Source organism: Heliangelus exortis, chromosome 1, assembly GCF_036169615.1.
Source record: "Heliangelus exortis chromosome 1, bHelExo1.hap1, whole genome shotgun sequence".
Taxonomy (NCBI): domain Eukaryota; kingdom Metazoa; phylum Chordata; class Aves; order Apodiformes; family Trochilidae; genus Heliangelus; species Heliangelus exortis.
The window spans coordinates 84,769,404-84,783,901 of NC_092422.1; the positions used below are offsets into that span (position 1 = coordinate 84,769,404).

The window sequence follows — 14,498 nt, forward strand, 5'->3', positions numbered from 1 at the left end:
ATAAACCATAGGAAGACATTTTCAATATGAGGAAAGAGGCCTTTGTTTTTTGCAGAAACTTTTTACTCTTTATAAAAACTCTTGCTAGAAAAGAGAATTCTTGACATCTTTGAATAATGAGTCCTCCATACCATCTTATTTTTGTTGGGTTTGATTCCTTTTATATTGACAGTATTTATTCAGATATTAAGCTATTAATGACTTACTGATAAATACACATCCATAATGTGGATTTTTTATTTTAAAAAAAGTATTTCTAGATTAAATAATTTCCTTCTTTGTCTTTGAAAGCCAGAGTGAAGATAGTTTTAGGAAGTGTGTGTTCTTTCTCTGCACAGAAGTATGAGAAATTCTAGTCTATTAGGAAGAAGACAGAACAAATTCTTGAAGTCCCTATTGGAAAGCATGTGCTGCAGCCAAAGGAAACTCTGTAGCTTGTGAAGTGCAAGGCTTTGAACGTATAGTGATATTTTCACCAAGTCGTAACATACATTTTGTCAAAATTGATTAAGCCTTATCAGAGGTATATCAGTATTTTAGAAATTGTTGTTTTACATTAAGTCACTTCAAGAATGCAGCACAGACCATGTACAATTTGTGTTCTTCTGGTGAGGGCAGTCAGTAAATCCTCTCCTTTCTCTGGAAATCTTTTTAAATGCCATATTGGGACCTCTTCTTAAATGTATCTTAAGACTGAATTCACATTTAAGCATATACACCCTGAAACAGTCATCAGCAAAAAACCTATGTGTTAAGATACTGAGAGCTCAGGCTATATGCACATCTCCTGAAAATGTAGGATATGAATAGTCTAGACAGAAGTTATAGATAAAAAGCGAATGGATAACTGAACGAGGTTAAGATACAGAAACAAATGTGAAACCCAAGACTTAAAATTAAAAGTTATTTATCCAAGAAAAGTAGGCAAGGCAACAAAAAGACATTTTTTAATGACTGAAACTGGTGTTGTGTTTTCATTGAGGTGAATCCTCTGGAAGGCATGAGTAGATAGCATCTTTACAAGCCTATCTTCCCACTATAGTCCCCCTGCCTTTTGAAGGACGACTGTCATCAGCAGGACTCAATACAGCTGGCACAGAGATAGGAGGCAGGCTTCACAGCAGCTATTATTTCATGACTGGGAATTGTGCAGGTTGTAGTTAATATTGAAATTACACAGTTCCTGTAACCCTCCCAGTTGATCTATTATCTAAGTCATTGCTGTTAGTGCCTGGCAGTTTCCCATATAGCAAGAGCAGCCAGCAGAAAAAACATAAAAAACTTTTGGAAAAAAAAAACCCCGCAGACAGCCGTGAACAGAATTCAAGGACACGTGCTTGAGATCACTGTCAACTTACACTTCTCTTGATCTGTTCAGTAAAAATATTCTAAATATAGGTATGCTGAACAAAGCAGTGAAGCTAAGAGGCATCTAGAACACTAACAAAATCAGAAACATTTTAAAAGAAGAAAGCTGACAATACTACAGAAATGCTAAAGTATAGTTCATTTTGGAACACAATGTGCAGAAAAGCTACCTTAGATGAAGCACATATAGAGTAGGCTAAATATCCCAAATCTTTAGAAATAAACGGCACTGTATAATTAAAAAAAGCAGACTTTTAATGGGCAAGGTTGGATTCTTTACCTAGTGTTAACATGTTGTAAAAGTTTTATTACCTCTATCATGGGGAGCACAGTCATGTGAAACAGTGCTCTGCAGAAGATCACTAATACTTAAGTACAGTTGGAAGAAAACCTTCCCCCAAAGTTTAGAGTTATCTCCTTTTAAAATTCACTTTTAGAAGCCAAGTAAGTTTCAATTCAGATGTTACTCTAAAAGAATAGAAAAGCCTACCTGAACCACATCTTTGTATGAAGTTTTATCTTTCCTGCTCCTTGAAAGGTTTGATCATATCAAGGAAATGAAGCGAATATATCAGGGAAAGGATTACCTTACCCTTCCCCTGATTTGTGTTTTGTCTTCCTGATTACCTGTTCCTAGCTTCCTTTGGAACAGAACAATAACCTAGAAGGAACTTTGGTCTGACAAATGATGAAAATTTGCATGTTCATCAAAATAAAAAGATGGCAAACCTGAAAAACTAAAGTAACCATATAAGGGTGCAATCCAAATTTGCAGATAAGAACTTAGCAGGGAAGCTCTACTGAGCAGGACAAAGCCCTGCAATTTTTTGACATCTGGTCTGGACACACGAAATGGAAGAAAGGAATAGACTGGAGATGAGAGAAGATGCACATCTGCAGACTTAGCTATAGTCATAAAAACTGAAAATAAAGATTAAAGTTCTAGGGATAATAAGTATTGTTATTTTAACAAAAGTTTTTATGAGCCTCAAGAACAAAAGTACAAAGATCAAGAACTGTGTAAAAACATACAGAGATTTAATTTTTTTTTGCTGAAGCTCTCTCATTTTTGCAAGAAGTACTCTGTAACTAGACTTTAAAATTTTTTTTCTAACAGAGTATTAAATGAGTGCAGCTCCAGAAATCATTGTCATTTCATTCTCTTACTGCAATATACTCCCATTATCCTAACCAAAGCATAAATGCAGCACAGTGGGCCCTTCTCTCAAAATGCTGTCAGACACCTGCAACTGGAAGATAACAAAGGAAGTTAACAAGACTCAGTCCAGATACACAGGTTACAGCAGTAATCAAAATGAGGAGTATGCACTGTTACACAGTTCATACAAAATGATCTAAATACCTGTGTTTGAAGAAAAAACTATTCATGCCACATGATTACCTTGCCGGTGAATCATTCCTCCGTGCATAATTCTTGCGACAATACAATGGTTCAGCTCATTCATTTTTAAAGTGATTCCCTAGAAAAAAGAAATGTTGATGCACTTAAAAGAAAACATTCAGGAGTGCCATTCTAAAGTAGTTACAAACAGTCACTCTTCCTAAAAGCCTGGGGGCAGGATAAAAATTTTAAGGTTAAAATAAAAATTTTGTCACTCAAATATGAGCAATGAAAACAGATACTATTCGTAAGTGAAGATGAAATACTTTGATATACGAGTGTCTAAGATTCTTCTATTAAAAATGTCATGTTGTATTCAAGTGCAAAATGTCTGGTTTGGTTTGAAGCCCAATCTGGTATAACTATGACAAACCTGTTTTCAGGCACAAAACAGTTCTAGTGGTACCACAGACTTAATGCACACATAGCATTTTCAGTTAAGAATATGCCCAAGAGAATAATAAGTATCTGCCGTGGCTGCTGAACTACTTCAATTATACAGGCAACCCTGCTTCAAAGTGCAGGAATTGTTATTACGTGATCACAATACTGGTCTTTACCAGTAGAGAGTCAAGAAAAATAGTGACTTTCACTCCATACCATTGGTTCATCTGTGTTCTTCTGGAACTGCACCAGTCGAACTCGTGTTACATTCTCCATGTCCATGTCGCCGTTGGCGCTTTCCGGAGAATCGCCGTTCAAGTACGGAGAGGTGGGAGGAGGTGTAACTCTCAGCGCTTCATCACTGTAAACTTCATGTGCCACTACGTCATGAGTTTGAAGTAAGGCCTAGAGGAGATCACAGCAACAAAACATCAGACATCCATCATCTCCAATGCACCTCGCCCCACAAATCCTTTTCAGTATTTTGAAGCTGTTTCAGAAATCAAAACAAATTCAACTTACCTGTGTCTCAGTTTCTATATAGGAACTTTTCCCTTAAAGGAGTCTAAAATAAGCTTTACCAGGCTGAAAATGAATACACACATACTTTGCCTTTCCAATCTGTATGAGTAAACCTGATTTTCTACTGTAGATACCTCAATGAGAATGATGCTGCTTCCCTCTACCCCATAACTTTGACAACCTTCAAGGTGTCAGAATTAAGCCATCTTGATTTATGTGCCAAGACACAGAATTAGGAAGTTACATTTCTGAGCAAAGTATTGCATAATAGTTACCCTAGTAAAATGGAATGATATATAGATCCTGTGATATTTCTTTCTAATAGAGACAGACTGTGGATCGTTACTGACTGAAAGAATGAAATACTGTTTTTTGCTGTTTACTAGCATAATCACTTCTCCCCTCCTCCTAGAGAATGTATCCAGCACAAACACACTGAGTTCAAAATGTGTCATAAAAATTACAACACAATCCAACAAACTTTGCAAAAACTGCTTCAATTTTACTCTGTTTCTTGATGCAAAGAGTGGTACAACTTGTAATTGATTAAATGAGTTTAAAAATCCTTGATAAGCAGAACAACTGATTGTGCAAGAACCCTAAGCTAGGGCAAAGACACGAAAACTGTGTAGCAAGCTGTGTAGCTGTAAAAAGTGCAGCAGTATTACCAGATAAATGTTAGACAAAGTGTAAACATTTGCTAAGTAGTATTCAATAGTACCAGGCTTTTTAATGAGATGACATTCCAATGTTCTCCAGGATAGCTTTAACAGTCCTGTATCACGTCCATTTCACATTTGCATGCAACTCTTGATAGTACCTAGCTTGCTTCTGTCCAAAAACACACTACAATTTCTGGGCAAACACACCAGTTCTACTCCTACACTAACTCATCAGGCACCAGAGATAGAGCCTGACCCTGTACTCAAATGCACGGAGTTCTCAGTTAAGGACTGAGGTATCAGCCACCACTGCACTGCACCAACTTCAACCACAGCATAAAAAGAAGTCCTTTGAGTACTTCTGCAAGACTGGAACTATATTAAGCAGTCACATCTTTGAACTTAGGGCAGCCTCTGCCCACAAATCAGGCTTGTGAAATAGACACAGTAAGATTTCACATGTAACACTAATTCACTAGACTGTACAAACTATTGATTTATTGTAAAATAATGTTAAACAGTTATTTTGCAATGACTTGACACACCTTTATACTAAGAAGACCTTGGGAAAAAGAAAAAGGAGGACCCCATCTCTAGCTATGAACATCCCAAAGCATTCATCCTTCTTTCTATATGCAGCAAAGCTCTTCCAAAAACAGGGAAACTGCACTATCATTAGATTACTCCAAACTGCTGACAGTTTGCAGCATAGTAGTGAGGACCAATAGTAACTGTAACAGAAACTACTTTGTCAGACCAGAAGATTAGAAATATTTATTAATAGGGATTTTATTGTATTCAGTTTCATCACCTGCAGATTTTAGGGAGAATTTATTTACAAGGAAAATTAAAGAAAGCCTCAGCAAGAAATTAATATTTCCTTACCATGAAATGAGGTTGTGTTAAAATACGCTTTAGCTCCTTTGCATCACTGTTCTCTGGGTAACATGAAATTTCTTCCAATACCTGCAAAACAAGCAAGAGAAATGCCCATAGTAAATTTCTTTTAAATAAAGCTATTAATCAAACAAATGAAAACACTCACCGGTCAGTCAGAATATCTACAAATGATTATATAAAAGAATGATTTTGACAGGAAAGGGCTTAGGACAATATGTGTCCATCCCACTCCTGAGAAAGAATAAAACATGATTTCAACTTTCTGAGAGAGATTAAAGAAGAAATTTGGAGGAAACAGTTGCTCTTTTTTTCAACAGTATTGCTTTTAAGACTGCTATTGCTGCAGCAAAGGTTAAATGATGAAACCGAATAATATATATAACAATCCTTACAGATATAATGGAATTCTGTAAGTTTATTATGTAACTTAAGTAAAGGTAAAATTCCAGAAATAATTCAGAATAGGGACCAGAATACACACCATTATCTTAATGAAGAAAAAAAAAAAAGCTTTACTTTAAATACAACCAAACATTTAAAGTAAAAAATATATTTTAAAGCCATTACCTCTTTGGCTCTCTGTACAGCATCACTCGGAGGATTCCTGATTTGTGGTGAAGATTTTGTGTTTATTTTGTCATAAAGCTGAAATAACAAGAAAACAAAGTATTGAAATAATTTGCTTTATATAAAGTAATGATAAGCACTAACAATAGTCTGCTTGTGTTTCCATGATTAAGATGACTGTTAAACTGCAAGTTCCGCAGATGTTTTGTATACAAAATCTAGCAGCTTAGGGTTCTGGCTTTTCATTTTTAAACATTTCCTGATTTGAACAGTGCCATAGATTCAGAGTTCATAGGATGACATGGGAAAGTTCAAGAGGTTAAGGGATTCTGCAAACCTCCCATGCTTTTTTTTCCACAGATTTACAGAAACTATATTCTTCTGCTAGGAATGATGCTACAAAAACTGAAAAAATGTTGTAAATTATACATTCTGCTATAAAATTAAATAGACCTGCATATCCCACTACTCTCAATAAATCAATCAAGATTTCAAACAATATTTTAAATAAACCCCAAAATATGGGAAAATGCTCTTGAAGATAGAAAGCTACAAAAGCTGAAGTCTCTGGAGAAGAGAAAAAGAAATCTTTCCAAGAAACAGGGCTCAGAAAAAGGATTTTCTGTTGGATGAAAGAATGTCAATGTATTTAAAATAAGAAACTGTAAACATTCCAGGTTAGATTTTTTAAAAAAAATAATTTTAAAACCCTCTCAACTATGCAAAAAAACAACAGGACAGACATCTCTCTTCAATTTCTAATTAGAGACTGATATTACAGTTTCTCTTTTACACAGATCTAAAAGACTGTGCATCTTCTAAAGAAATAAATGTTCACTTGAGAATAAAATGGCACTATAAAACTTCGGCTTGCATTTCAACCACTATAAAGTTGGTCATGGCTGTTGTTAATTCCTATTTATTTTAGACTACTTATTTGAAATAAAAGACACAAATAGCTATTTTTAGGATAGTAGAGAAAATTTGATCACATGAAAGGTGGTAGAACATTACAAAAAGTTGCCCAGGAAAGTTCTGGAAACTTTTGACTTTCAGAATACTAAAAATCCAACTGAAATTCAAACCAGCACATGCAAACAAACATTCAGACTGTGCAAGGGACTCTCACACCTTCAGCAAATCCTAACACTGTAAAGGATGAGTAGACAAGAACCCCCTGCTTAGGCAGAGCAGCAATGAGTTCTCCTCTGAGAAGCTTACACCTCCACTCTTTGGCTGGGAATGGCTCTGGATGTCTGAAAACAGAAATCTTGTCAAGCTATAGAAGTGCCCTCTTCCCTTTCTCACATGAAATACCATTGGGTTTTAGAAGAGATGTAAATTGCAATAAATGCCATCCAGCGACTTCATGATGCTCCTTGTGTTCTTTAACGATCTAATGCATGTGTTAGAAGTCCATATTCAAATAAATACAAGAGAGGAAACAATGTCACTTCCAAAAAACATTGTCTGCAGGACAGTTACACCACTGTCTTGAGGAAAGAAAATAGAAAAGTCAAGCTGTAATAAATGGTTGTAATATATGTTAATGAATTTGTATTCCTAACCAGTGAAATTCAGAATTAAACTGAGAAAGAAGTGAATATGAGGCTAGACAAAGCAGTTGAGACATGTCATTTTCCACCCTGTGAAGAAAAAGCAGGCTAAGAGATGTCTTGGCAGGTCAGTGCCAGCTGGAAGTCAATGCTGACAGACACATCTCTTAGCCTGCTATGAGTTTCTTCTACAGTTTCTTCTACATCCAACAGCTTCACCCTGTGCTCTCAAAACACTGTTACACTTAACAGCTTAAGCAGCCTTGGCCACTCCTGAATTTTTTAAAATCAAAGCTTACTGCTAGGTTATACTCAGGAAATATGTTAGAAGCATAACTAATTGTTTATTTTTGCCTTTTCTTAAAGAAGTAAACAACATATACTCAAACTCCAGCAACCCCAAATTGCTATGTATCACATTCATACACCTTTTAAAAAACCTGCAGCAAGCAGTGGGTGCTGAGTAAAGTGCACATGCATGATACTCAGCATTAATATTGTTGAATGTATTTTTCTAAGAGTCACACACACATTTTGCTTAAGATCACAGAAATTACAGAAAAGCTAGAACGAAAAGATTTTTATTAGTAATTTCTAGCAAGCTGTTAAAAACTAAGTTGCTGATTTCAGTCAGGTCACTGATATTGTGATCCAAAGCAACCAGTAGTTTACAGAAACAATTTTTTTCTCACTATCACAGGAGAGGATAAGTTATCTTCCAAGACTAGGAACAAGGCTAAGAGGAAAGTAGGAAGCAAATTGCCTCTAAGAATGTTTAGAAAAAAATCAAGGCAAAGTTCAGACTAAACAAGGGTGGATTTATTTTTCCATTGTGCCTTCATGCTGAGGAAGGGCACTTAAAATTTCATCTTCCAGGGGTGCTACTTACTGAGATTGCTTCCAAGGCACCCAACCATTTGGAGGCACTCTGACAGGACTTAAAAGAAAGACCTTCATGCTTGCATTAAGGCTTACAGCCCATATATCACCCAAGCTATGGGATCCATTTGTTCTTTCTGGAAGCAGAAGGCAGCCTCAAAGCAAAAGGATGTATTTTTGGAAGCTTCACTGGCATGCACAGTTCTCTCCTAGAAATCCTTTTTGGGTACTCTACCACCAAAGCTTATTACAGTGGAAGGTATCCATGTTAGTATCTAAAGGAAACATTATACAAACAGCCTACACTGATACATTTTTACCCTGAGTATAATGTGTTTTTCTCTAAAATTCTGTTCAACATTAACTCTAAAAAGCAAGAAGCAAAGAAACCCCTCAATTAATCATAGAGTTGTTTTGGTTGGAAAAAAAACCTTTAAGAAAAAAAAAAAAAAAAAGAAACTTGAACTTCTTCAACCTGAAACACATTTTAAAAATGCTAGATACCTAATTAAAACCAGGGACATTTCATGAAGGTATACTGAAAAAGAAATACACTTTTTCATTTGCTTAACAGAGCTACCATCACTTTAACCTCTGCATGCAAGGAAAAAGAAAAGCATATGTCTAAGAATGAAGAATAAAAGTAATACCTAAAAAAAGAGGAACTATTTTGGCAGAGGGAAGGGGTAGTCTCAGGTAGCCAGAAAGCATAATATCTGAATTACATTCAGGGAAGACTACAGTCAAATGCTATACCATAATGAGAATATCAATAAAGAAATAAAATTCTGTATCTTCTTGTGGTGTGCCCATAACAGAGCACTGTACAGTTCTACATTCAAAATACAGAAATGATGGCAAGAGGTAGGGAGAGCTCAGAAAAAGCTTTCCAGAAAGAGCAAGCACCTCTCCTGCTTGTATGTTATAAAATACTTAAAGAAAACAGAAATTTGATAATACATGTGCATTCAGCTTAAATGACAAAACTATCACATGGTTCAAGTAAAAGAAAGCAGGAAAAATGCACAGCAAAATAATGCAGCAATATCAATACTGCTGGTAATTAAGGGTGTAATTGATTGATTTCCTCGGGAATTTTTAAAAAATCCGAAACAGACATTTTTGAAATGATACACTCTAATTCAAGTTAGTCAATGGACTTTTCAGCTTACAAGGAGACCAGGCTACATAATGAACATTTCTTCTCCTAGCCATATACTCCATAAACAACAACGTTAATGTTAATGTCAGTGTAAATAATTCAGTTTGTAATATTTTGAGAAAACAATAATCTACAGCAATGAAACTGGTGTTTTATGGATTATCCTAAATGGAGTGGAAAGCAGTAGTGATTTATTTCTGTATGTGAAGGCAAATAAGATTTCCACATGAGGAAATCTAAATAACAAAGAAAAATGTAATTTGTCGATTCCTGTACAGTATTTTTTTTAAAGTGCTCTGTATATGTCCAGCTACTTGTTACTATCTCTGCACTCTGAAACGCTTTTAAAACAGAAGCTGACTGTGGCTCTTGGCATGTCAAGGTTTCTTTGTTTTTCTATAGATGAGCCACAAATTCTTAGGTTTTAATTGTAGTTCTTGAAATGATGATGAACAATGTCTTGACCTAAAACTATTTATTAATCTGGTTTTAACAACAAAAGAACTGTTCTTGTTATTAACATCTCATGCTAGCAACAGAAAATTTCCTCAGTGGAGACAATCAGTATTGTTACCAAACTGTCTCAGTGTCTATTTTCACATCTAATTTGGAAACAACCTTTTGTTCAGGTCACACAATTTCTCTCTGGCATAAGGCATCATAACACTACATTATTTTGGAGAGCGGTGGCATGAATTACAATACACAAAAAAATTGCAATTATTACACCCTGAAGACAGTAAAATGACAATGTAAGATGACAGTAAAATTTCAAAGCTAGAAATACCCAAGCAATACCCAAGGAGCATTTTTCTTATTCAGGTTCCCATGCCATTATGTAGTTTTAATGCATCTTTAGGAGAAATTAAAATAATATTATGTACAAGATTGTACCAGAAATAGTATTTCTGCATGAACTCTTTATGAAGTCAAAGCAAAAATAAGAACATATAACCAACATGCATATCTTTAAAAACATTTCAAGTAATAACAAGTAAACCCAGACACAAAGGAAGTATTAGAATATCTTAGTGACTGCTTTATATATATTTTTTTCAATATATAATTTCAACAGTGCTTTCACAGAACCTTTTTATGGACATTGAAAAAAAAAGCCAGGTTCTAAAGTGTCTCTTGTTGGACACGTAGTCACATAAACAGAAGGCTGAATCCAGGATATTATTTTATATGTCTCATTTTTCAGTTTTAGTAACCATGTATTCATTCTGGTCAGATTTTTTCAGCATTATGTTAATAAGACTATTTAAAAAAAATAACTTTAGTAATAATTAGTATTTGCTGGTTATAGAAAATTACTAGAAGCTTTCTGGCAGAACACAGCACAAGCTGGCCTCAACAGAATTCTTTTCTATGTAATGCCTACAGACTTCCAGCAATGCAAAATCTTCAATGACAGCATTTTTTGCTGGGACACTATTTTGCAATGATGGCAAATAAGTCTGTCTCCTCCTCTCCAGACTTCCAACAATTTCACATGCATGCACAAACATAACATATATCATTCCCACCCCCACCCCCCAAAAAAAAAAAAAAAAAAAAAAAAAAAAAAAAAAAAAAAAAAAAAAAAAAATTAAATAAAATTAAAACAAATTAAAATAAATCTGATTAACAGAATAGCACTGCTTCTTAATAAGACAATTTTTACTTTAGATTTTGTATGCTACATCACAAATGCTATGAAGAGAACACCCACAACATGTCAAATAATGTCACTCTCATTTGACCAACCTTCTTCCTAGGAGCTGAGTCTTTTTGTCTTCTGCCTGTATAAAGGGAACTCCTTACATTTGATATTTAAAGGAAGACAGCCCAAAGCCTAATCCACAATTATGCAGGAGAGACAAAACAACTCTTTTCTTTTGACTAGTTTTTTTAGATGTGCAGCAATTCCTTTTTAACCATTTCCTGTAAGAGAAGTCAGAATACTGTCCAAACACAATCCCCATTCAATGTTGCACTGAAAAACTTAGATATGTTACAGCTACCAGAAATTTAGCCTCACTGCCTGGTTTAATCTTGAATGTAATCAAAGACACCCCACAGTGATATCAGCGGATATTTTACCTACCCCAAAAATCTATGTTTCTGTGATGCAAATGAGAAACTTCTGTTAAAGCAAGAGATACTGAACTGACAGAGCATAAAACCCCATCACTTTTCAACACAAATAAACATTTTGTGAGAATTCATTTATAACTGAGACAGATGAAAACTGGGCATTTGATACTCAAATATTAAAAAAGCAAACTGAAACATCTAAAAATAACTGTTTAAACATCTATATATATATATGACTTTTACTTTCTGAACAATAAATCATATGCAACATAGTGATATTAGAGGACTGTTTTTCATCACTCCTGAAAATTCTCATATGGAGGTGCTGCCCCTTTCACAGCAACTTTTACTGAGAAATAAGCTTGTAGCTTTGTTAACTTTTCACAGCCTCCTATTGTGGTACTCCATTTATCCCTGAGGTTACATACAGTGCAAGTCTGAAAGAAAAACATAACCTACTGAATGAAATAATATTCACAAGCAGCAACATCAAAAAAGTGACAAAATTAAGGAGTCAATTAAATAATCAATAGACCACTTCATTATTTCCTCTGCCATTCTTTCATCTTTTCCATGCAAAGTTAGAACCTACCCATGGGTGCCTCTTTCCTTGGGATTCTATGGCCTCAAGGAAACACAACCCTGAAGATACCAAATACTACTGTTCAGTGGTAAACACTGAACTACCAGGTCACAGTCAGCAGGAACTTTATTTTCAACTTTGTTTGAAGGACAGTTTGTTCTTTTAAACCCACTGTTTTTCATTATTCAGGAGTGTGCCCAAAGCTTGCTGTCACCATTTTAGGATCAGCAACTTAACACTGACTTCCCAACATAATTCTACAGCAACAAGTCCAAAGCATATTTAAGACTCTATTCACAACTTCCAGAGCAGGTTATAACCCTCCACAGCTTCCAATATTTTTCTGTGTGATACACGTAGTGTAAAATGGGAGTACAAACACCACTAGCACTCAAGTTCTTTACACAGTGACACGCCGTGCAATTAAACAGCAAACAAAGCTACTTCAAGAAAAGGTTTCAGAAAGTAGTTTACCAGCTAGAATGAAGATTCCTTGACACATTATACACAGAACAAGACAGTCTGAAGCAGCAAATTAATTCTGTCTGAATAGACAAGAGTGTGTTCTGTCATGCCACAGAACTGACAGCTGCCATCGTTGCAGCTTGTTTGTTACTTCAGACACTTAGACTTCTAGTAACCCTGACAAGAGTTTATGTAATTTGAAATAATCAGTCTCTTTCTACATATTCACATTCAGTCAACACATGGATTATCTTTTATGTAAAAAAAAAATCTTATAGTAGCAAAGAGAAAGATGAATTTCACTGTACTTTGATTATTTATGTGACAACACTGAAATACACATATTTTCTTTTGCTTTTTAGAGGAACTTTTGTCTGCAAAATATAGGGGAACTTTAATTAGGTTTTAAATTCTTATGAGTTCATAGTGTTACTTGTAGAACAGTTACACTGTGTTCTACCTCTGTCAGAATAAACAAACAAAAAAATAGATTATTTATGCTTTTACCTACAACAACAGGTAGGAAAAAATGGTGCCAGGTAGGATCAATCAACCCTATGGAATTTCAACTTTCACTCCAAGTTGCTTGCTCTTTTTAGGAACATTTTACATCTGTGTTTCTTCACTTGTTTTATTTTAGATTAAGAACTATAAGAATTAAGAACATAAAATATTTCTACAGTTCTAGATAAATCTTTTATTTTTTAAACTGATAAAGATAAAGTGAATGTCAGATCACACGGTAAAGTGTCAAGAAGTTGAAAATAACATTGGAGTTATATGTTCCATTTCTTTGCAAGGGAATAACTTTTTACTTTCAGCATCTATGAGCTACGAACAAAGTTTAGCTCCATTGTAGATCATATTTCTTTTTAGCAGGAAATACCATGTGTCATGCACTTAGTCTGTAAACTCAAAGCCTTCACACTTCAGAGGTAAAAGAGTTAAGGGAAGTACCATACCCTTACAAAATAAATTGCAGGTTGTGTGTGTTTTGTTTCCACAGCAGTCTTTTTAAAATTGTACATCTTTATTTGTTTCATATTTACCAAGAATACTCTACTCCTTAAAATCACACAGGACATTATTTTCTTCTGTTGTATTTCAGGTGCTCCTTAATTCCTTATTCGTGTAAAATGAACTCATACTCCAGTATCTGACAGAACTATATTTCATTGTAAGTTAGAACTCCAACCTAGTAATTTGTCTCTTATTTTAAGAAAAGCCCACAGTGACACGCAACATAAAAATTTTATGGACTGTAGGAACTGCAGTTCTCAACAAGTGACAGCAGATGTTAAAGATGTATCAGGCAGTACATGTAAATCAGACAGTACATGTAAATTGCTTGCCAAAGAGGAAGAGGTTGCAATTTAGCAAAAATCTACATCATATGAGATACATGTAGACAAATTTCTGTTCTCCCAAAATGGAAAGGGTGGTAAGCAAAGCTTCATGTTGAATAATATTAAAGAAATACATGTTACACTTTAAACCATAGTGACAAGACAAAAATTAATCAGATTTAAGTAGACCAAGATATTTTCCATACCTCCTCAAAGAAGGCAGGGATTCTGTATTTTCTGATGCTATGAGCTGACTGCAGATCTCCAGGATACCCTTCAGTCCTCCACTAGACACTTTTCAAAAGACACCTTCAGTACACCTAATATTCTATTTCAGAAACAGCCATATTTCTGGGGGGGTCCTCAACTCCATGCCCATATCATAAACAAGAATTTTCTCACACAGCAAACAACTTCTCTTGGATATATTAAAGAAGTAAAATATGATGAGATAAAGGTACTGCTTTGCACATAGTAGTACCAAGAAAACAAGCACTAAAGTATCAACACAATGGAATTCAATGGCCCCAATAAAAAACCCCAAAACTCTCATTCTGAAATGTACCAGTAGTACTGTTGTGGAAGACATGGACTTAGCTCATTGTTTCACAGTGCACTTTTAT

At 34.9% G+C, this 14,498-nt stretch overlaps 1 protein-coding gene across 20 annotated transcripts in view; it reads right to left on the bottom strand.

Annotated features, from left to right (window-relative positions):
• The window catches only part of CASK (calcium/calmodulin dependent serine protein kinase), a 192,339-nt gene that overhangs the window by 34,053 nt on the left and 143,788 nt on the right, over positions 1 to 14,498 (bottom strand). For all 20 annotated transcript variants that reach the window (XM_071751251.1, XM_071751348.1, XM_071751359.1 and 17 more), the window contains 4 exons: positions 5,806 to 5,883; positions 5,224 to 5,304; positions 3,371 to 3,559; positions 2,771 to 2,849 (listed from right to left, as the gene is read on the bottom strand). In XM_071751251.1, coding sequence (XP_071607352.1) covers positions 2,771 to 2,849; positions 3,371 to 3,559; positions 5,224 to 5,304; positions 5,806 to 5,883 — 427 coding nt within the window. The remainder of the gene's footprint in view (positions 1 to 2,770; positions 2,850 to 3,370; positions 3,560 to 5,223; positions 5,305 to 5,805; positions 5,884 to 14,498) is intronic.